Source organism: Photinus pyralis, unplaced genomic scaffold (assembly GCF_008802855.1).
Source record: "Photinus pyralis isolate 1611_PpyrPB1 unplaced genomic scaffold, Ppyr1.3 Ppyr1.4_LG1, whole genome shotgun sequence".
Classification (NCBI taxonomy): Eukaryota; Metazoa; Arthropoda; class Insecta; order Coleoptera; family Lampyridae; genus Photinus; species Photinus pyralis.
Genome location: NW_022170249.1, coordinates 19,785,519 through 19,808,887, shown reverse-complemented (window position 1 = coordinate 19,808,887; position 23,369 = coordinate 19,785,519). Strand labels below are relative to the sequence as shown.

General features: G+C 35.4%; 1 protein-coding gene and 1 long non-coding RNA gene across 3 annotated transcripts in view; one reads left to right on the top strand and one right to left on the bottom strand.

Moving 5' to 3' along the window:
• LOC116177285 overlaps positions 1 to 23,369 on the top strand; it is a 127,532-nt gene that overhangs the window by 51,821 nt on the left and 52,342 nt on the right. Inside the window, exon 2 of the long non-coding RNA XR_004146642.1 lies at positions 3,379 to 3,432. This is a non-coding gene — a long non-coding RNA (uncharacterized LOC116177285). The remainder of the gene's footprint in view (positions 1 to 3,378; positions 3,433 to 23,369) is intronic.
• Positions 9,371 to 10,765, bottom strand: LOC116177270. 2 transcript variants are annotated; one of them, XM_031496203.1, is made up of 2 exons: positions 10,467 to 10,765; positions 9,371 to 10,412 (listed from the first exon to the last, which is right to left on the bottom strand). In XM_031496203.1, exon 2 carries the CDS (start codon positions 10,064 to 10,066, stop codon positions 9,494 to 9,496), a length of 573 nt encoding a protein of 190 aa, XP_031352063.1. In that variant the 5' UTR covers positions 10,067 to 10,412; positions 10,467 to 10,765; the 3' UTR covers positions 9,371 to 9,493. The 2 variants fall into 2 exon arrangements, with proteins under 2 accessions (XP_031352063.1, XP_031352071.1); XM_031496211.1 differs by having other exon boundaries at positions 9,371 to 10,222; positions 10,436 to 10,523.

Here is a 23,369-nt window from a genome sequence, read left to right as displayed (position 1 = left end):
GGCTGTGAATACCAGAAAGTAAACAAGTGTCACAAATTTATTATTTGCTGCAAGTGTAGGTACTTTCAATTCCGTAATAAAATATGATTATTTAAAAAGGTAAATTTCGAAAAAATGTTTTTTTAGATAAATGCGGAGAGCAGGAATTTTTTATCAAAACCATTTAAAAGAGTAGCCATTGATATCGCAGGCCTCTTCCCAGATACGGCTGCCGGAAATAAATACATCTTGGTGACCATGCACTATTTCAGTAAATGGACAGAAACATATGCTCTACCAAATCAAGAAGCGACAACTGTGGCAGACGTTCTGGTAAAAAAACTTTTTAGCAGATTTGGAATACCCCTGGAACTACCCTCTGATCAGGGACGAAGTTTTGAGTCAGCGTTATTCCAAAGCCTGTGTCGGCTATTGGGCATTCGCAAGACCAGAACCACTGATTTACACCCACAGTCAGACGAAATGGTAGAACGCATGAATAGGACAATGGGGTACCTGTCACAAGTTGTGTCCGACAATCAGCCTGATTGGGATCAATACATTTATTTGTTCCTGATGACGAACCGTTCTGCGGTGTAGGAAACTACAGGAGAGAGTCCGACTTCCGTGTTCTTTGGTTGAGAACGCCGGTTGCCGTGTTCACTGTCCAAGCCAGGCCAGGAAGTGACTGTGGGGAACGAGTACGTAGAAAATGAAAGTGCAGTACTACACGAAGGCCCACGCTGGTGGATATTAACCTGGAGATCTGGTTTGGTTGTAGCGTCCCTAGAAGAGGAGCGGGTTATTTCCGAAATGGATATTACTGGTCTTCAGAAATTTGGAATTCTATCGAACGACGGCTAATTGGAGTGATTGTTGTCATTTAAAATCCGCTTAATTCATCATTTTTGATATGAGCCTCAGGTGTTTATCACATCGTAAAACCGAGAAATTAATTAAAGAAGGTTTAAATTCCCGAATTTCCGAATTTTTGACTTTTTCTGAGTAATCGATGTCAAACAAATTTCTTCATCTTACTTAAAGTGCATGTAATTTTTTAAATTTTTTAATCGCTTTTTTACATCGTTCTAACATAGTAAAAAGAGTAAACACTGTTAGAACAATTCAATTTAACTTGTAAAATAATATTTAAAACGTCGACTTTATTCGATGTGTTTAAATTAAAATTTTGTTTCAAAATCCGATGAATTTTCTTAGGTAACAAATGGAATAATTTCCAAAAGAAATGTAAATCTATAGTAGGCGAATGGAAAGCTCTCGGAAAGACCTACATTAAAAAAATACGTCCAAATCCGAGTTCACGAGAAATCAGCTTTTGACTTCGGACTTGATTTCGACACAACAAAAAATGATTTTGCAAATCGGGTCGCATCGAACGATTCATTAAAGGGGGAGCTTTTTAATGCTTTTATTTTACCAAAATGTATGATTTTTATTAATCAGAACGCCAAGGGCCTATTATAGAGTTACCTTCCTTGTTATATTTCGGGAGTTATTCAATTTGTTAGTTAACTAAAAAAAATTCCACAGTTCATCAATTTGCAAGAATCATCGGGACAATTTTTGGAAATGGTTGTCTTAGGATTCCACCATCTGTAAACAAACGTAGAACGCTCTGGGAGTCACCCAGTTTAAAAGACCAAGTATCGTTTTGTAAATTTGTTTATTTAATTATGCAATAACTATCAAATCTACGGTGATCGGGTTTGTCATATTGTTTTGTTATCAAAAGAAGTGACCAAATACGGATTTTGAAAAAGATCGGATGAATTTTACTTAGATAGTAATAACCAATTGATCATCTTCGGGATTGCTTTTTTATATTTTTCCATAAAAAACAATAACATTTGAAAATGAACGTTTCATACCCATTGTGTCTTATAGAAAATTCAATTCTAAACCAATTCATTTCTCTTCATTTTTTCCCTTAGAGTAATAGTTAACGAGATAATTGAAGTCAAATGCGAAAAGAAACGACATCTTGCCATTTTTTCATCGTTTTTTGTTTATACATAACAATATATTCCGGGAGTTTTCGGCTAGGGGGACTATGGGTTTCGGATTCAGCGGATGTTTTTACATAGGAGACACTTGATTTCGTTGAGTGAAATGACAACACCCAGCTCCACCTGCCCAAACTGTAATTTGACTGCACTAAGTACGAATATTGACACAACAAATGCGATCGCGTGGCATTTGACGTCACTTTCATTCGTCCAATAGTGAAGCGTTTTGCAAATTTGAATTTCGTTCGCTTATTTTGCACTTTTGAATTAACATTTTTAGCAATTAAAAACAAACTAAATAAGAAACTAATGGTTTAAGTATAATGTCAGGACAATAATAATATTTGCTGGAGAAAGAATCAAGTAAATTTAAACCACATGCATATTCCCTATTATATAAACCTATTATAAAGGGTGGTTTTCGTTTCTTTTTTTCCCTTCCCAATATGATTAGTCAAGTATTTACGGTTCTCGCTTTTGGAAAATAGTTGCCTTCCGTGTATAAATTTTTCTATTCGTACGTCGTTAAAACTTTAACAGCAAATAGCAGCGTAATTCTAACGATAAAGGACTAAAGGAAGATGAAACGTTATAAGAGGTACACGAGCAATTTTTCCACTTTGGTTCAACGGCTCTTTGCAACTCGAGATCCTAAACTTGTTTAGCTGAAAAACGAGATGTAAAGGCACCTTTCGGTAACATTATTAGATACCACGGCAATATATGGGCAATATCGCCCTTAAAGGTTTGCATAAGTCTTCCAGTAACGCATGTAGTTGTATATTATAAAAGTTTAATTAAAAAATCAAAGCTTATAACCAGACGCACAAAAAATGCAAATTTAAAATACCCGTCCAAATTACGTATTGTAGCATACGAGCTTTCTCCCTATTTAGTATGGTATTTATCTTCATATTACTAATTTATGTTACACGAAACTTTATACGAAAGAAACTTTTCAGTGACAGCGACATGTTGTTTGGCATTAATAAAATATGTAATATCGTGTCCTGAATATTTAGAGCATTTTCAAGTTTCTGATATTTGCTTTTGTATTTTACACTAAGCGCCATTTTGAAACTTTGAGTAACTTTAAATTATGTAAAGCTATGCAAAGTATGGACTGTGACATGCTTGTAATGATAGGTTGTGTTGAGGGATCTTGAAAATTTCTAATTTCATAAGATTCGGGAAATTTATAGGTATCTTAACGCTAGAGCGGTCCCATAGATTCCACACGTAAGCGCGCGATCTTTCCTACAGAGGGAAATGTAGACATTCATTATAAGGAACCGTTGAGAATTTTCACCGGGAAAGATCTCCATTGCGCAAGTTTAATTATATATTTTTAATACTTGTTTTTGTCTTTCAGGTCAAGAATTGGACCATATGGTATAGTTCCGTGAACGTAGAGAGCAAATAAAAGGTATGGTAGTAACATTTAATGGCTAATTATGCCGATATGAGAGCATGAAATTTTTATTAGGGATTTTATAAAATTTCCCCAACATAGCTTTAGTAATTCTATACCCGATAGGAACGTGCTTTCATTATCGCAACTTCTATTATTACAAAGAAAACTTTTAATTCATCTCTCGCGATGGGTTTGTTTTAAGTTTCGTTTCTATACGCTGGTTAAATTAAGCAGATAATGACTTGAGGGTTCACCAGTTAAATTTGGTAAAATAATTTACTAATTAATATCGTTCACATTGGTTTGATGAATGGATTTTCATATCAGGAATTGAGGATGTATGAATTTAAATTACTCTAAATATCAAATAACTTTTCACAGTTTGTCCGGCCTCTATTACAGTACTTGATCAAGGTGGCAGACTCGTCTGCCAATTTGGGTCCCACTGCCAGTTCAAGTTTGTGCGCGGTAAAACGGTTTAATGTGTGAAATCTTACCTTAAATACCTGTATGCATTGATAAACGTTAAAAAAATCAATAGATTTTCTTTAAATGATAAGGCAATACATGCAGGACTGCAGGATTGGCATGTTTTAAACAAAATGTTTAAAACAAGTTTTAAAAACCTGTATTTTAAACAAAACAATTAAAACAAAAAAAAACGTTTTAGGTAAATGTTTTAAACGGCGTTTTTTTTTGTAACCCTTAAAAATGGTTTACTCTGCAAATTTAGACGAGCAGAGAACTGAAAACTAAAACGTCTTTTTAATAATTTATTGTACTGTTGTCCAACTGAAATGGACAACTTTAAAAATATTAAATTCGTTTCGACCAAAGAATTCAATTCAATTTTGCTGGCTGCTTTTCAAAATTGTAAAGCTATCAAGAGTACTTAAACATTAAAAAAACACAAATTAATATTAAACAATTTTAAACATAATTTTAAACACACTTTTAACACCATAATAAAACCTGTTCTAAAAAAAATTTTTTTTGTACAAATCATGCCCGTAGTGCCCATAGTATGGTTATACTATAATAAATTCTCTTTATGCCGAAACTCTTCATCTTCTGATTGTTCCCTGCCTTTGCATCTTCTGAATGTAGGGGAACTAGTTGATGTATTGCTGTTTTTCCCCTTTTTCTGTCTGCCATTTGGGTTGTTACTACTCGTGCTATATTATCTTCTGCTGGATGAGTTGCTAACTGTTTCTTGTAACGGATGCATCTTGAACATTTCCTTATTATTCCTTGAGCAGTTCTTCTTCTCAGGTATTCCAAGGTGCTCTGTAGTCCTCCATGCAGTGTTTTCTGGTGTGTATCTACTATTAATAGATGTTCCAGATGTGACTGTGCTTCAATGATGCACGGGTGCTTCTCATTGTATGTTAGTAGAGAGATGGATAATCTTCCTCCTACTCGCAGTAATCCGTTCTGGTCTAAGAATGGATTTAGGGATGTGATTTTGCTGTCTGTTGTTATCTTCTTGCCTTTTCTTAAGGCTTGTATTTCGCTCTGGTGAGTTTCTTATTGTGATCTTCTTATTCTGCTGGATCAATCCTGTTTTCGACTGTTTACTTCTGGTTCTTTCTACAGTATGATATCAACCGATTGCAGTATGCTATCACTCTGAATATCTTTGTTAGTGGCTAGAATCTTTCTTGCATCCATAGAACGTCTTCCATGTGCTTGGCTCTCCGTTTATCCAGGCCAGTGTAATCATTGAATCTGTCCATGCGAAGATGGTGGCTTTTTTTACCTGGAGTGCCGTTGTTGCTCTCTTGATCAGCTTAGCTAGTAGTACGGCTGCACATAATTCTAACTTCGGTACCGTTGGCTTTGTTCGTGCAGGGGATTCCTTGGATTTTGTCATTAACAGTGACACTTTTCCTTGGTTGCTTTTGTGTATACTGCCGCACCGTAAGACTTTTCTGATGCATCACAGAACCCATGTATTTCCAATGTTTCATTCTTCTTATGTATCCATCTTGGGATTTGAATCTCCTTGAGTGAACCAATGTCGGAGGTGAACTGCAGGCATTCCATCCTCAAACTTCCAGATACCTTTTCGTCCTATGAAGGGTTTGTTAACCATAATTTTTGGTTGAGCAACTTTGCCATTATGGTTAAGAGTTGCAACCATCGTAATGGAGCTTCTGTAATCTTCAGTGGCTGATGGTATTGGCTCGAAGAACCATGAACGATCTGTTGTATACTGGAAGACTGCTAGTTCGGGGGTTGCTAGTTGAGGCTGTCCATCGTCACTTGCACACATTGAAGATTGGAAACCTTGCAACCCTTATGATTACACGACATTCAAATCGATAGTAGTTTTATTGAGCATTATTTCTAATTTATATATACAAATTGATTATGACGTATTTGTTCTGTCCTTATTTCTTATTACATGAATATTGTCATACGCATGCAATTGAAAATTGATGTCTTTGTAGAATACCTGTGTTAAGATTGCCTGCTTGTATTTCACAACTATTAATTGCTACCTTATGATAATGTAATTGCCGCAACTTGCTCTTCTGTTTAATATCTTTTGATATAAACACTTAGACAGAAAAGGTGATCTCGACAATCTCTAATCAGAAAGTACGTCGGATGGCAAGTCTTTAAATATATTTTTCAGTTTTTCAATTTTTCGGTGGGTGTATTTCCACCTCGCTGGCCAAAACTCAATTTTGTTAAAATACGATATTTCTCAAGTTGCTTATGACGAAAAACCGACAGGAATCGCAAATCGTGACACAAAATCATTTCCATCGGTGCACATTTTAATTATTAGAGGCAAATTCGTACCCTTTTCATAGAATAAAATATCATTAAATTACTAACTGTGCGAAACTGCCGATAGTTAAGTGCAAAAATTCGGTAATTAAAATAAGAAGGGTCAATTTAAATTTGTGAGGTATTTACAGTCGCCGCGCTCTCCAATTGAAAACGTACTACGTAAAATAAAAGGATCAGAGAATTAAAAGGAAAGGACGTGGCAATTATCTTGATTGCCAATTCGAACAATTCGCAAAAGCGTAAAAACGGAAGCGTCCGCCGCTCAAAAAAATGTCAACAGCATAAAAGGACAATTCAATATGATGGAACGCACCTCAATTTTACTATTCCATTTCCATTGTTAACCAGTTTTATACAATGGGACGCCCCGAGTTTCGCCAAAATATTTCGCAATAGGAGAAAGAATCAATTTAAAACGTCTAAAAAAAAAATCTTCCCGAACAAAGTAACAAAAAGGTATCAGATAACATCCGGCATTGAATTACCAGATTCAGTGTTTTTGCGGTTCCTCGAAATTTATCTGAAAACTTCCAACTAAGAAGTGGATTTTTATTATTTGGTCTTTTGTTAAAAAAAACATAACGTCGTAATAGATCTAAACCTGATCATTTTTAGGCAAAATCCTGTAAAATTACTTCCGTTGGCAATTATTAATGAAGTTTAGTTAGTGAAGTTCGTAAACGAGATCGAAATAGTTCGAAGGGAATTATATCCTTATCTTCAATGCATGTATTAAACATGTACGCAATTATAATGTAGACAGCAAAAAGGAGGGTCGTATCATGCGAAGGGTAGTAAATTTAAGCTTTACAATATAGTATCACAATACTGCTGAAAATGGGATCTGAGTTCGACCTAAATACCATCACATAAACGTATGGAGAATGTATAATATCGGTTAGTTACGGAGATCAATTTAAAGGGATCAATTGTCTTAGTACCACAATGGAGAGTGTTTCTTTCATCTTGGAGAAACTCATTTTCAAGAGCCAGAAACAACGTAGGGGAAAGTCGGGTAAGTTAACGATGTAAAGGAAATATATTAATTGTTGTCAAACGGTTAGTTATTTTTAAAAGATCTTTCAATTTTCAGAAGTTTGATTATGATTTCTATGGCTTCTGCTATAAAATAAAGTTTTTTATTATCGAAACATCTCTTTATCGTCTTGTATAACTATTCATTAAATAATTTAAACAAAAAATCATTTGTTCTTATTCTAACTAGACACTAAATCAGATGAATTGCAGTCTTGTTTACTAGAAGGATAAAAAGTTTTCACCCATAATCAATTCATATTTGAAAATACAAAAACGTCATTAAGAAGAAAATTATTATACCCGTGTCATTTAAGCAGTATTTTCGCAAAGAACTTTTTTCAAATATCGTGAGATTCATTACGTTTATCGTGAGATCGTGAGAAAACATGTAAAATCGTGAATTCTCACGATAAATCGTGAAATCTGGATTACAACTTGTAACTTATTCGGCGGAGCAACGTGTCTCGCTTTCCCTATTATTGCGAGGATTTGCTTGCAAGTATTGATAGTATTTTCGGGGTAACTGTCGGTAACGGTCTCTTGGTTGTGGTAAGTAGTTTTGTCTGCCCCGACTGGATGTGTTCTGCGTACGAGGCACGAGGCGAGGTACGAAAAGTCATTCGCCTATAAGAGTCGTAGGAATAGTATCCCGGCATTTCTTATTTAGCTCGGACGCCACTAAAAATCTTGATTTTGGAATTTAATTTAGGTACCCCAACGAGCTAATAGTTTTCTGCTGATGTGCGTTTGATTATTAAATCTTTGGCCACTTGGATCAAAGCCCGATTTAAAGACGCTTTCCCAGCGTGAAATTACTTCGACATAATAGTTATTTATGTCTTACTAACCTATCATAGCACATTTTATATCTGTGATACGCGGGCATAAAGTACCACTTTATGCCCTAGGGCATTAAGTATCACCATAGTAACTCATTTATACTTTAATGACAAAACGAACAAATATTTGCAGGTCATTGAAAATTAGAAACGTCAATTATTAATTGTCATTACCTACTAAATCACAAGATTGACCTTATTTCGAATAGTTTCTGGAACTTCTTGCTCATTCACGATAAATTGAATTATTTAAAATTACGTTTGACGTTTGGATGGTTTCAATCACATTAACAAATATGAACCACGCATACTCGATCAAACATAATAAAGATAATTATGTAGGTTTACTGCCGGTTCTTTGGATTTGCCTAACAAGATTAGAATTTCTGACGGTATCGAAGAGGGAAGTGCATTTTCTTTGCCCTCGTCTACTCTTGCTTCTATACCCAGTACACAAGAACCCAATTAAAGAAGAAGCAGACATTTACCAAATTTGTGGTTAAACATTTTTAGAAACAAGGGCCCAACGGCTTTCTTTCAACGAATGCAGTCTCGACGCTACTCAGATTACCCCTACGAGTAAAAAATGAAAGAGAGAACCTTTCATTAAAAGGGCACGAGACGGAAATGGATAAAAAGGAAGTTATAAGAGTGGGGGTCATCATTGGCAGTGGCGTAATAAAACAAAACTGACATCGTCTCTTCTGTTTTATGATAAATCAATTCGCCTGCTATGCTATTTCCCACCGCCGTCATATTCTCTCTTTTTACTCTTAGAATTACCCGCAAGTTGATACAGACGTCATAGTCCAGTCAATGAACGGTCCCTGGGGCGGAGAGGTGTAGTAGTGTGGGTCCTAAGAAACCTAAGCTAAAAACCCTGACGCCTAGGTGGTGAGTACGTTGGAAAATCAAGAGCAGGACCCCAGTACGTTGGGCGGCAGAAATATTAATATATTACGTGCACGTGCACATAAAATTAGCTTTAGTTAAGCATTAAAGGTCAGGCAAAGTAGATGTAGAGATGTGGTTCTCATTCACAGCTATACTTCGTTCACCCAACAGAAATAGTTAAGCCACTCCTACAAAATTTGGGCCAATGTAAGCAGCAACCAGCTTTACAACCACAAAATTATAAAAAGCGGAAAATTTGAAAAATCAAATTGAAATGTCACTTGCTCAAGACTAATTATGGCGCTATCTCTCTGAACATAACTCGTGGCAAAAATAGTAAAACCTGCAAATTGTTAAATACATGTAAATATGCAACATAAAAACACTGTTTATATTGAGAAAAGTACAAAAAAGTATTATTACAGCAGCACAAAGTTTTGAAATTACAAGTGCACTTGAATATAAACAAAGGTACATAACAATTTAAATCCTGTATCGCTTCACTCGGATTCGGACTCCGTTAATGTCGAGTCATCTCCCACATGAATTACTAATGGCTCCACTACGATGTCCATTAAAATGTCAATTTGCCACATTTTTTCCTCTTCACTTTGAGCATGGCGAATTGCGTTCTTCCAATTTTCAGCAGTAACATGTTCCACTGCTTGTTGAAAAAGTGGATGAAGGTCTTTCATTTTAAATGTGGTGTTGTTTCTGGCCACTTCACCTTTTATTTGCGGCCATATCAGTTCAATTGGATTCAATTCGCAGTGATATGGAGGCAATCGCAGCACGGTACGATTGTGTTCCTTTGCAATTTCATCAACTACATATTTTGGTGTAACAGCTGCCCGTTTCACAAGCTGCAGAAGTTCAGCTCTTACCATATCTTCTTCGTAAGGTATCGATTTGCTTGTTAACCAAGTTTGTATATCAGCTTTTTTCGTACTGGTGTTTGGTATTTTTTCACTTTTCCTGCTATGATATGAAGCGTTGTCCATTATAATCACAGATTGTTCATCAAGATGTGTAACGATTTCCATAAACCACTTTTCAAAAACTTCACTGGTCATTTCTTCGTGATAATCCCCTGTTTTCTTCGATTCAAAACACTGCAAACCTTCCTCGACGAAGCCATCCTCGGACCCTATATGGAGAACAATAAGGCGATTTCCTTTGCCCGATGGATCTTTCAATCCAGTTGATAGCCCGTTGATAAATGCCTGTCTTGGAGTGAGAATTGTGGTGCCCTTCCATACTTTGCTTACAGTATGCCCAGCATTCACCCAAGTTTCATCAAGGAAATACAACTTCCTACCTTCTTCACGATATTTTCTAATTTCACGCAAGAACCGACGCCTCCAAGTAATTATTTCGTCCTTTTCTCTAAGAACACTATTGCGTGACCTCTTTTCGAATCTACAATGACAAGTACATAATATACATACACGTAAAGAAAAAAGGTTTACTGACCGAAAACCTATTTCTTTTATTAATTTCCATAAAGTAGTTCGTTTCAAATGGGGTAAGTCTTCGTCATCGTGTATTTAAAATGCCAGTTTTGTCTTCAACTGAAAAGTGCTTGGCAGAACGTTTTTTCGGTGGAGAGAAAGCAGCACCGGCGACATTCATGTTTGCGTACAACTTTTCTTGATCGCGAATAATATAACCCTAAAAACAGGCATGTAAAAATCGTGTATAAAATTTTATAATTACTCACCTGACTATCTTTAGAATACACCGACGAGTCTTTATAAAGACTATTTTGTGTGAATAAAAGAGATTAATGGCAAATTGACGCAAGTAAAGATGTAAAAACGTAAAAACCGGCAGAAACGCAATAGGCAAGATGACAGATGACAGATTACCCGATTCGGCCAATTCGCTTTACAAGTGTGATTGTGGCTTCAAAAATTACACCAATAACAACGTCGTATTCAAATGTGGCGGTAATTGTTGAGGAGGGGCTTAACTATTTCTGTTGGGTGAACGAAGTATAGTCAAAATAGAGCGAAAGAGGATATAGCAAACGGGACGGGCGCAACTCAGTATTACAGTAAATTTAAAGAGAGAGTACTTACTGCGGGGGGTCAAGTCGGACAAAGAGATACTTGTTCTGGGCTTGATACAGATGTTAAAGCTAAAAGGGTACAGAAATTGAGAAAGTAGCACATAAACGATATTTGCCAAAAGGGATCAGTATCGAAATAGGCTTCTACAATAAGTAACGGAGCTACAATTGTTAAAAAATGACTATGAAGAAAACCACTAATTACAATTCGGGTGTAACGAAAGCCACCACAAAAGTTAGCTCACGGAGTATCACAATAATCTTACCTTTGGACCCTAGCCGCAATCTTTCCGCGTTTAAAAAAAGGCTGTCGCCAAAATGTGCAATAAGATATAAACACACAAAAATAGAGAGGGGGTATTGACAGCACGGCATAAAATAAGGGAGGCAAATTCAACGTTTGATACAACTCGAGTATAACTAATACTAATAATAATACTAAAATCGTAATTAGCACGACGAAACAATAATTCAATTTACGTTAGAAAGCGAATTTAACGTAAGTGGTAAGTACATAACATCGGAAATAATGGTGTCAATGGTCTCGATATCGAAGTAATTCAAGCGTTAACAGTAATCTTCAAAAGGAAATCAAATCGGTAATACTTGCAGTTACAATTCAGGAACAATAATCTTCGGAGTGTAATGATATCTGCATACGCCACCCCCACGCCTGCGCAGGCGTGGTTCTGGCCTTTTTGTTTACCTTATGTACCAAATTTGGTTCAAATCGGTTTAGTCGTATAGCCGGAAATCAGAGTACACACTTGCGCATACGCAATTTCCCCAAAAACTTTTCAGCTCTTCCTTTTATGTCTAAGAATATGTGTTCCTAATTTGGTTTAGATCGGTTAGGCCCTTTTAAAAAAAGTAAGGTAATTTTTTACGCCAATGCAATACCTCCCTATATGTACCTAGGATATATGAATGTGAATCCATTATAAAATGAAGCGACGAGGGGAGTGGGAGGATTTTATTCACTTATGAGATCTTGCACATTTATTTCCCTTTCTTTGGCAAAAGTGTATATTTGGACATTCCTGCAACATAGGCAGTTATAAAGTAGGACAGTTATAAAGTAGGTAATTTTTGTGTGGCTGCCTCTTTCCAACCTTAAGGTTCGTATCTCATTTTATGGCCAACATAACTGAATTCGATATCGGCGAAATTTGATCTTAGCAGTCTCGAAACATAACAACTGCGAAAATTTTTTAATGAGAGTTAAGGGTAACATAATACTAAATTTCACAACTTTCTAAGAGAAATTAGAATAATTACCCTTATATCAAAAACCTAGGCGTCACAGTAAAATTAGAAACAAAATAAACGTTGCGTTAATGAATCCTATATAATTTTACTAGTTTTAATGAGATTGTAAAATTTCAAACTCTCATTATCACAACAGTTCGTGCAGAATATTCTACGAAGTTCCGATTTCTAATAGATATAAGGTGAGAAAACGTCAGGATATTCACTATTCAGTAGGCCTCGAGGGAAATGTTACGTACAATTCTTGATCGATCCCTTATCATTCTTCACAACAATAGGTAACCTACCACAATTCGATTTGATGCCTTCGATAAAACTATACTGAAATGTCCATAAAAGGGTTTCTCACTACAACACTTGGAACGCACTTTAATAATGTTGATAGAATTTCTTTGGCCCACGGGTTTCCCTGCTAACAATCGATTCAAAACTAACGAGTGCATTAACACCATGCATCCCAAAGAGCTTATAGAGTAGTTTAGACATTTGCGTCCATTAGATTTAGGAACTTTGAAGTGCGAAACTTTGAAGGGGTGGATTGAAGGGATGGAATTAATCAGGTAATTTATGCTGTGGGGTCTTGACTACAATGTCGTTAATGACTCTAATTAAAATTCATTACCCAGTTTACTTCTCTTTTGATGCTTGTTGAAAATGTCGCCTATTGAGCGGGAGCGCGTACAATTTATTTCTCTAAATGAAATCTTAAAAAAGGACGAAACTGTGTCGACGGGTAAAATTACCTTCGTTAACTTGAAGTAATTCGGCGTAAAGTTAGATACTGTTAAGGGAATGGAATAATGATAACCGACCGCAGTTTCCAAGCCAGATATAATGATTAATATTCCGTGTATTTGCCAATTGGTTAGTTCCATGCCGTAACCGGGTCTTGTATTGATTAGCCCAAGTGTAAGGTATGTGCGATTTTCAAACGGGCTCAAATACGTCGAACATAAAGTAAAAATATCGAACGTTTAATTTTATGTTAGTTCTAGTACATTCATGATCAAGGATGGCCTTTTATTCCCATCAGTAGTTGGCTACATGAATCTCAATCTATATAATGATTACATCAATCAATGAGATGCTCGACGTAAATGCGATATTTAATACATTGGGGTACGTAACCCAGCTTTGTTTTGTCCCGTTAACAGAAAATAACTGAAGAAAACTAATAACTTAAGCATACATATCTCAGTGTAGACCAGAAAGATAACTGTTAAGGGGATAGCAGGCCAGAATGATAGGAAGTTAAAATACGTTATTCACTGCAATATGCACACTATAGTAAAAATTGCGCTTGTCACTACGGTCGAAGTAATTATTTCACCTGCTATTTTGATTCCAACACGTAATTATAAGAGAAGAATTAATTATAACTAGGCACTGGTTATTTATCTTAGCAGTTCTAGATCAAAGAGAATGAGACTTTACAAACAACCTTAAAATCTTTCATAATACCTATTTATAGCAAAATTTGATTTCATGAAGAGATTCAGTAATATGAAGAGGGATAATTAGGTGTTTGAAACGGTATTAATTTATTGTCAACTTCTCACAGAATATAATTCAAATATGATATTTTCTTCTCTCGTTACACATTTTAAATAATACTGTATTTTCGGTTTCATAAATCTTGTTTATGGCAGCTTGTATGTCCTTAAATAAATCAACATGGTATATTCTAGACAGCAGCTTCTGCAGATTACATTGTTCCCTTTGCCTGCTTGTAAGTACTTACTTTCTTTGAAACAATGAAACAACTCCCGATATCTTTCTTGTTCTCTACATTAGATGTAATTGTGCTTTTCAAACATTCTGTTTAAAATAATGTTTTATTAATGCGAAGTCTCTGTTACATGGATCACATGATATTTTAGACATTTCTTCAAGATCAATTTAAGAACTAATTATTTACGTTTACAAATGAGTAACAAATAAAATAGTGTACATTATACGCCAGGTAATAGTTTTTACTGGCTCTAGGAGATGACAGGCTCGCCTAACGGCTCGCCAGTCAACTTCTCCTATCGCCAGTAAAAAAAAATTCACTTACCTGGCTAATAATGTAAAATACTATTTTCAGGCTATCGATCGAGATGCTTTCCAGCTAACGTCAAGTAGTATTTTGCAGTGAAAAATCAGATACCTACTATTCATTACATTTACGATTTACGCTCAACTAACATTCCAAATAGTTATCGTGTCCATATTATTCCCTTTTTTCTCGAACTTACTACTAACAATAGGATTTTATTTTAAATTTGACATTGCTAGTGTATAATTCGTGTGTTAAAAGGTGCACAAAGGGAAAAATGTTGATGGTGAATTAGTACAACAAACTCAGCAACAGCTTGAAAATACCTACCAGTGTTTAGTACCAGCTTCCTACTACTAAATAATAATGGTAAACAATCTTAGGTCATATATACATAGATATAGCCTCCAATTTACTTTCAATAAGGAGCATCTGTGCCAAGATACCTAACAATAAAGATAGAGATATATCTTGCACGGTAAGTAGAACACCGCACATGCGCAGTAGCACCCGAATGTAAACAGCTGATAACCATAGGCGTGGTAAAAATGAGTCACTTCGTATTATGAAACAAATATACGAGTACCTTTTCAGCGCATTTTTTGATTCTCAAGAAGGAGCTTATTGTTTCACTAACTGTCGGTCATTCGAGCGCCTTTTAAGTTTTGTATCCCGAGCAGAACATAAATTGGTGCAACATTTTCTAAGATTGGCACAATGTTAAAGGGCAATATTGCCCCAATGGGAAAATGTGAACATTTTGTAAACTTGGAAAAACATTAGAGTTATTCATTGACGGAAGATTGCAACGGTACAAATACATTATATTGGAATATAATAAAAGTTTGATTTGTATATTTATATCACATATTGCTTTTGATAGTTACAGAATATTGCATTAGTGATACACAAAAATAATCACTAATTAATAATTTCTAAAGATAAGAAAATTCACCTGCACCTTAATCATTTTACAAGGTCATATCAATTTAAATAAAAGCAATAATTTCTCATGTTTATGTAATAATAGCCTAAATTCACTTTAAATCAAAGACGAATCACCTATAGTGTAATTAGCAGTACGTATTCGTTTAAATGAATCCATTTAATGTCTAGAAGTAGAATCACACTAGCTGTTTAAGCGGTGTGATAAAATTAAGCGGGTGCAAAAAAGTCGGCAGCGTTGAGCAACCACTCACCTTTGTTTTAATGGATCCCAGCAATGCAGTGGCGTCTCGGTAGCGGTAGTTGGTCTGTGGTAGCAAAGATGGAATAGGAGCAGCACATTAACATAAACTTTCTTTCAAACGTCAAAAACATAATAATAATGTCCCACTATGTCGACCGAACGACGCAAGCCCCCTCCCTGGCCGCGAGTATCAAGCTCAACGTGTTCACACAACATTCAAACTAAATACTTAATATTCAAACAAATTGAAATAAATTCCCTTGCTGTTTCTAATAATTAAACAAAAATAAATAAAAATATTGTTTGGCATAACAACAAAAATTAAATACATTGGTAAGACCAAACACTAGCATTAATTATAGTCTAAGTATCTGCAAACAATGCCTAGTGGGCTACAGCGCAGAGTTTTCATCTGATTTTTTTTCTGATGTGTAGTTTGATTTTGGTTTTAAATTAACTCCTACCAGGCTAACTGATCCTCCGTGCAAGCACATCTCTTACAAAGAATTAAAAGTGTTTTGTACTACGTATATTATTAGAAGAGCTATAATAATATGTTGGAGGACTAACAAATTTAATTCAGTGCAGCTTAGTAATTCTCCCGTACCAGAGCTCTAGAATCTAGAACAGGAAAAAAAAGGGTTTGCAATTTATGTTAAAATACTGTAGCCTCATTCAATATTCTATACAAGTTTGAACGTATCGTGAGTAATTCTCTTGGAAAAATATACATTTTTCAACAAATAATTCTAAGCTATATAGGTCAGGGAGCTTCCTTACTTTCCTCATAATAATCTCGGAAAATGTAAACGCTATGTTAATACTTGCTTGCACTCTATCCCTAGTCCAAATAAGCGCGAATCACAATTCAACTTGAGTTCTTTGGCGCAAGACCTTTTGGAGGAATATCGATTACGAATGGTAAATGACAAAAGTTGCACGACTTCTAAATAGTCTTGCTGTATAAGTGTTTACCGCCATTCTATTGTATTCCTGCTCCTTTCTGAGGGCAAAACTTTCACGATTACGTTTGTTGGGAAAGTTGTTTACAGTGTAGTGTCGCATGACGGACTTGTAATGGTTGCCCTTCCGTCTTCCTAATCCGCTATTTTTTTTTAACATCGGCGAAGGTTACGACGAAAACTACAAACTTTAGGAATACATAAATAACTTGTGGCGAGTTTGCCGTCCAAAATTAAAAGTTTTCCCTGCTCGTAAGCTCGCGTGCCATTGTGAAACACATGATTTTCCGCCTCGCTTTCCTTGACCTTATAACATTAATTTAATACAAACGCTGGCTTTCGACACGTCATATTATGTAAGCCATTAGCAGTAAATATTAGTATTCCATTACGTTCTGTATTTATTCTCACCTAATATTATTTATTCGCCGTCTTCATCAGTCTAGGAGGGGAGTTAATTGATGTTTTCATTACTAAGTTTATCTTCATACGTCTTGAAATTCTATTTAATGTCACAAACCACAACCAACTCCAATTTATTAGGATTTTTTTTGGTTGGTTTTATTGTCGTGTGTATTTTTTGGAACCAATAGAGTCCCCTTTGCCTGCCTTTGATTTACTAGCTGCTCGATCTTTGGTATCATGAGGATTTTGTTGAAAATATATGAACTCCAAAGGGGTAAGTATATCTAGGAATCGGCAACCATCTGCAGTCCTTGGGGATTGTGAGGAAGCATTAAGAGGGGTTTTCCCGAAATTCCTATGGAAACGGGAAAAACTGGATACTACGACACTGCGCAAGATAGAGACTTGACCTTTAGAACGTAAATGTAATCCTTATGTTCCGCGCCCTTTTATCCTCGCGCCCTTATGTCCAGGCGCCCTTATGTCTCGCGCCCTAACGTCGGCGCCCTAATAGCCTAGACCGGTCATTGGTATGGCAACTTTAATTTGCATAAAGTACGCGTCGTTATCCCTTGATGTTGCAATTCTATTGGTCGTATACTTGTATCTTAATGAATATCTGTATCGAAATGACTTATTTAAGTACAGGTGGCAAGTGTTTAATATACAGGGTGTCAATTTTAAAACTTGCAGTCGGCCATGTTTTCCAAACTAAAGAAGATATTGAAAATCGCGAAAAACCGTTTCGGGGGTACGAGGGGGAACCAGAATGACGTTATGAGTGACAACCCCCCTCTTCAAAAATCCTAAATGGCAACCCCATACTGTGACACATCGTTGATGGAAAGCTACTGAAAAATGCTTTCCAGTAGTAGCAATAAAGTCAATATTCATTATGACAATTTAACAAAAATTTAATAATGAACAAAAAAAAATCAACATTTAGTTTTTTTTGTTCATTATTAAATTTTTGTTAAATTGTCTTTATTCAATATTGATTTTATTGGTACCACTGGAAAGCATTTTTCAGTAGCTTTCCAACGATTTGTCACAAGTATGGGGTTGCCATTTAGGATTTTTGAAGAAGGGGGCTGGGGGAGTTAAGGGCGTGGGGGGTTGTCACTCATAACGTCAATCTGGTTCCCCCTCGATATCACGGAAACGGTTTTTTGCGATTTTCAATATCTTCTTTAGTTTGGAAAATATGGCCAACTGCAGGTTTTAAAATAGACACCCCGTATAATTAAACTATAAGAGTAGAAAAAATAGTTTTCTTTACAACATATGGCAACTTCAATAAACCGTAAGCACCTCTTGCTGCACGTAAAATGTCTAGAGGATATTCAATTTCAAGTCATACATTACTGATCATTTCTCAAGTGATGTCTTGAATTCCAGTTTTTACTCGTCATTTTAGTTTGTCAATATTACCTAACTTCTACCCAAATGAAGAAATCGCGGTCCAAAATCAGGACACCGAGATGGTCAGGGAAGGCCAACCCAACATCACTCTGTCACTCCCACCACAGAAACAATTATTCGTTGAAGGTCATCACAAACTCGCTACCATTTCTAACAAAAATACGCGCACTACTGCAGTTTGTTATTTTTATGCACCTGTGAAATGCACTCAATATTTTATGCTCACCCCGTACATTCACTACGATTTTAATGCGTTTTCGGAATATTTGTTAAGATTTTAAATTAAATTATGGCCCATTTTCGACATTTTATCTCCGTTATTATTAGTGCTATTAAAAAAGTAATATAGGAGTCATGTGCAGAGATACAGAAACATGTTTTACACAATATTTATACTGATTTTGTGGAAATTGTGGGGCCTCACCTCATTTTTTTGAATGAAATGCCCTCTAGATCAACACAACACGCAAATTAAAAAAATAAAAAGATTCAAATAAAATCAAAAATTGTTTTGAAATATTTTTTGGATTTCTGAAATCACTGGAACTTTTTGTGAATGTGTGTCACTTGAATACTTTTTAAACATTATTCACGGAGTGTTATACTTTTGAAAAGATATTTTAATATTCTATCCTTTTAGATCATAATAATCTACAGGATATCCCATTTAAAAAAGAAGAAGGTAGGTCTAATAACTTTCTTACCCGACCCTGTATACTTATTATGAAAACGGTAGATTAATTAATTAATAATCATTATGTGTTATGTTTTGTAATGAATCTTTCTGTATCTTTGTTAACTAGGAAAATATAGGTCCATGCTGAATATGACAATTTTTTGATTTTCCCCCGTCTCTCTTCAGTAGAAGAATATTTTAACTTTAATCCAAAAGTAGCACATAAAACGTATATGAATTTTTTTTATAGCAAAACCAATTACGGGGCCCTATAAAAGTATCGAAAATGTGATACACTGTCCATAAAACTACCTTAAACAAAAAATACAAACAATGCGATCCTTTACATATACATCTCCCCTTCCCGGTTTTCGTTTCAGCTTGGACTCAAGATCAACTTCACTATAAGTAATTTCTTTAACATTTTTTTCTTTCTCTTCTTCTTAGACGGTGGTAAATTCCTTCAAATTTATTAATCTCAAAAAGCCTCTTTAATTTCTTCCGATTTTCCATGATTTTGTCTAAATCTTCACTGCACTCCTCCACTTTTCGTTGTTTCTGCATTCTGATCATTTGCATTTCCATAACTTTTTTTTACTAATGTCACTTGCTAGGATAAATATTTTTCTGTTTCGTCTTTTTGTACATTTCTATTAATTCAGTTTTTATTCTTCTTTGCAGTTTCTTCTTCAACCGACTTGTCTTGTATTAATTACAAGCTTGTTGATTATTGCATGAAGTCAGTTTATATGTGGAATTCGACCATTTCGTTTAGCTATGCACACGGACAGACAGACAGCAATAGAAAGTTAGAAACGATATCGAGGGTCGTTAATATATTAGAATAGCATTGTAACTCCCTTTACCAAACGTTAAAAATACGTATATTCGCATTTCGTAACTCATATAAAATACAAACACCAATACAATGACAGGCGGCGCGATAGAATTGCAGAATTCAATTCCACTTCAACTACTGTACCGAACAAAAGGTCAGTTACAGCGTCCAATTTCGGAAGGATTACCATGAATAGAAATTGCGAAGGCTATCAGAATACATAAGTCATATTTTGTTAAATCCTTATATTTGCCAAAAAACGTTTTCGCTGCATATAAAGTTAAAAAACGCGAGTGGTCAACATTCGTATCTAGCGTTTTACTTTAAACTTGTGTACGTTCACAAATTTGGCAGGTAATATAGAAATGGTGTCTGTTGTTGCATATAACGTTGCTCTAAAAATGTATTACGATCTTTTAAAATACAATTATTTAAGAAATTAGTCATCCGTAAGTTACTGTGACATGCCGGAAAAAATCCAGAATGTCGCGAAAAAAATTATTCCGCGTTATCGCTATTATTTATCTATTTGTCAACAGGAAAAGGATGACAGGTGGAATTGCATATAAATTTTCAAAGGTATATTCTACATCCTCCTGAATAAATCACGGAGCTTTTTGGTGCTTTTAAATATATAATAGATGACTGAATTTTTAGATATAACAAATGTTTTTTAGGACACGGACAAATTACGAGGTCTTTTGACTTACGAAATCGACGGTGTAATTTGATTTGATTCGTATTTGATTGAATCCAATATGGCACAGTAAACAGGTAGTTAAACGTAAATAAATCAACAAAAAAACCCACAGCAGCGTTTAAATACAGTTACGGGTTATCCTTTCTTGTTTATTCTCATAGTCCGTTCCTCTGAACTATATAAATTTAAAGCAATGACGCGAGTTGAATCGTGCATGACACTTACAACTACATCTCATTCCTTATCACAACAATGCGGAACCTTCCGGTATCTCAAGGGTATCAAATATATTACAGATTATAGCAAAAAACTGCCCTGAGTGATTCTTCCATCAGTAGCAGATAAAATCTGGGGTTGAGCGTTGGCAGCGCCTCTGGGGTAGCAGATATAGATTCTTCATTCTTACGGCCCTTCATTTTGATTGGTGTAGAACACATTTCATCCGTATCTCTTTAGTTTGAATTTAATTTCCCAATTTGCGCACGTGAATAAATTTTATTAAACCGACATATCTAGAATACGCGAAATAAATATTTCAGTGTTTGACCATCTAACTTTCTCGTTCGATAATTGAAGTTGTCAGTTCGCCGCTATCAGAACAGACAGATCCCACAGGATAACCGACAAAGCCGTTCGCCCTAATTAAGGTAAGTCGTGCTCTCGGCACATCATTTGACCACTAGGAATCGCTATAATAATCCTGCAGCGGTCGTGTCCTTGTTACATTTCACTTTTTTGAACGTAGAATACGTATTTCGGATGCGAGCATTCGACGCGTAAAATATAATACTCAACCCTTACGTTAAAATAAAATCCCTGTTGTCATATTAAGCTAAATCTACGTACACATAACATACACACACACGCCCATGAAAATAAATTATTGTGTGGGGTAAAAATTTGAATTACTCCGACACGACGCTTGCGTTTTTATGGAGATAGGACTAACGCGCTCGCAGGGCTCACGTTATTTTTATTTTGCTTCGCCGACAGTGCGGGATTGTACGATATGTGATCGAGTTCCTTATGTACTTACACCTGCTCTATTACCCCCTGTTGGTGACAGTAGTTGTTTCACAGATTTTTAAAAGTTGTATCGACCACAATCTAATCATTAGCGAACATGGAAAGTTTGTGAATTTACCATAGTTCTCCCCCCCGGGGAGGAGACACGTTTACTTTTAAGAGGGGCCCACTAAATTGAAATATGAATGAATTAAAAGCGACTTCCCATTTCTGATTTTGAACTACAAACGTTGACTTTAACTACCTACATAAAGACTATAACGGGCTTTACATATTAAGAGGGACGTCGATTTAAAATTAATAACTACAGACCCATTCACACGGACAGTTTTGCTCAATGAAATTTCCATGAAAATTTTCGATAGGTCGTGAATGGCCGTTTGCACCGACAAATTTAAGTGGAGCTTAGCTTAAGCGTGGCTTAAAACCATGGCAAACATTGTCTCAATAATCGTTGTCATGGATTAAGCTATGCTTAAGCTAAGCTCCGCTTAAATTTGTTGGTGCAAACGGCCATAAGTAAATACATGCACATAAATACGGAATACTTCCAATATCAAATCTACACAAATTGGCTCCGTTTAATTATATGAAAAATTTTCACAATTACCAAATTACAGTAATGAAAACTTTTCCCTTATGGTTTCCATAATCCAACCAAAAAATAATTTAACTTTTATAATGAGGATTTGAAACATAAACGGTACCTTTTTTAAACACTGTTTTCTGAAGTTGATTTTTCTGGAGGACACAAAAATAAACTCGGTTTCTTATGCTAAACGGATGCAGCTTAAATTACATTGTATTGACTGAAATGTGGATTACCTTTAAATCTACATTCTTTTATAGCCAATTATACCGTTTTCCATATATCTTTACCCAAAATCGCATGAAACCTTCATTTTCATGCTTATTTTATGTCAGTAAATTTTAGTTTCATAGTCATACTCGTACTCGGCCCCTTTCAAACCTCGTACTTCAATATTTTCTCACCAGTAATGCGCCATTTTCCTGATTTTTATGTAAATAGCTTACACAAAAACACCCTTTAGTCCCTTCGTATACAGGCATGGAAAAGCATTATATGAGTGTGAGAGAGACATAACTTTACCAATGTTGACAGTAGCAATTAAATGTGTCATTGATACTAACCTACTAAAAGCCGCATGTATGGTATCAGCGCTTTTAGTTTTTTGTGTATTCTATCTCACTTAGCACCTGAACTGATTGTACTGTCATATTATAAGACCCGCAATAATGTTTTTCCATACTTGTATACTATTTTACAGTGCGCCCTAATAATCCTAACCCTAATAAAGATAAAAGAATGTCTGTAACGAGTCTCGTTTTAACCTGTCACTTCCTTTCCGGTTTCTTATTTCATTCGTCCTTCCCGAAATTCAGATTTAAAACACTATGTCCTTGATGTGACGATATCACCATGAGGAAACTAATACATAATACACTTAAATCACAAATCCCATTAAAGAACGAAGGCGGATGTGACGCAATCTTTCTGGGAAATATGAGGTGATTTGTTCTAAAATGTTCGAGACCATTCGAGAACATTCGGCAGCACTCGAGTTTGAAATATAAGCAAATCAAATTGCGTTTCAGGACAGTTAAAATTTCAACGCCGAAGTAATAAATATTTGCGTGCAGTTATAAATTGTGTATATGTCAGTGATAAATAAGATTCTAACCGTTTACATCGATTCATTTCAAGACTGTTATAACTTTATTGTTAATTAATTGTAAATATGTAAATTACCTAGTCAAA

What these genes read in the sequence shown, in the direction of transcription:
- LOC116177270 (XM_031496203.1), bottom strand. Translation starts at nt 10,066, where the DNA reads ATGACCAGTGAAGTTTTTGAAAAGTGGTTTATGGAAATCGTTACACAT.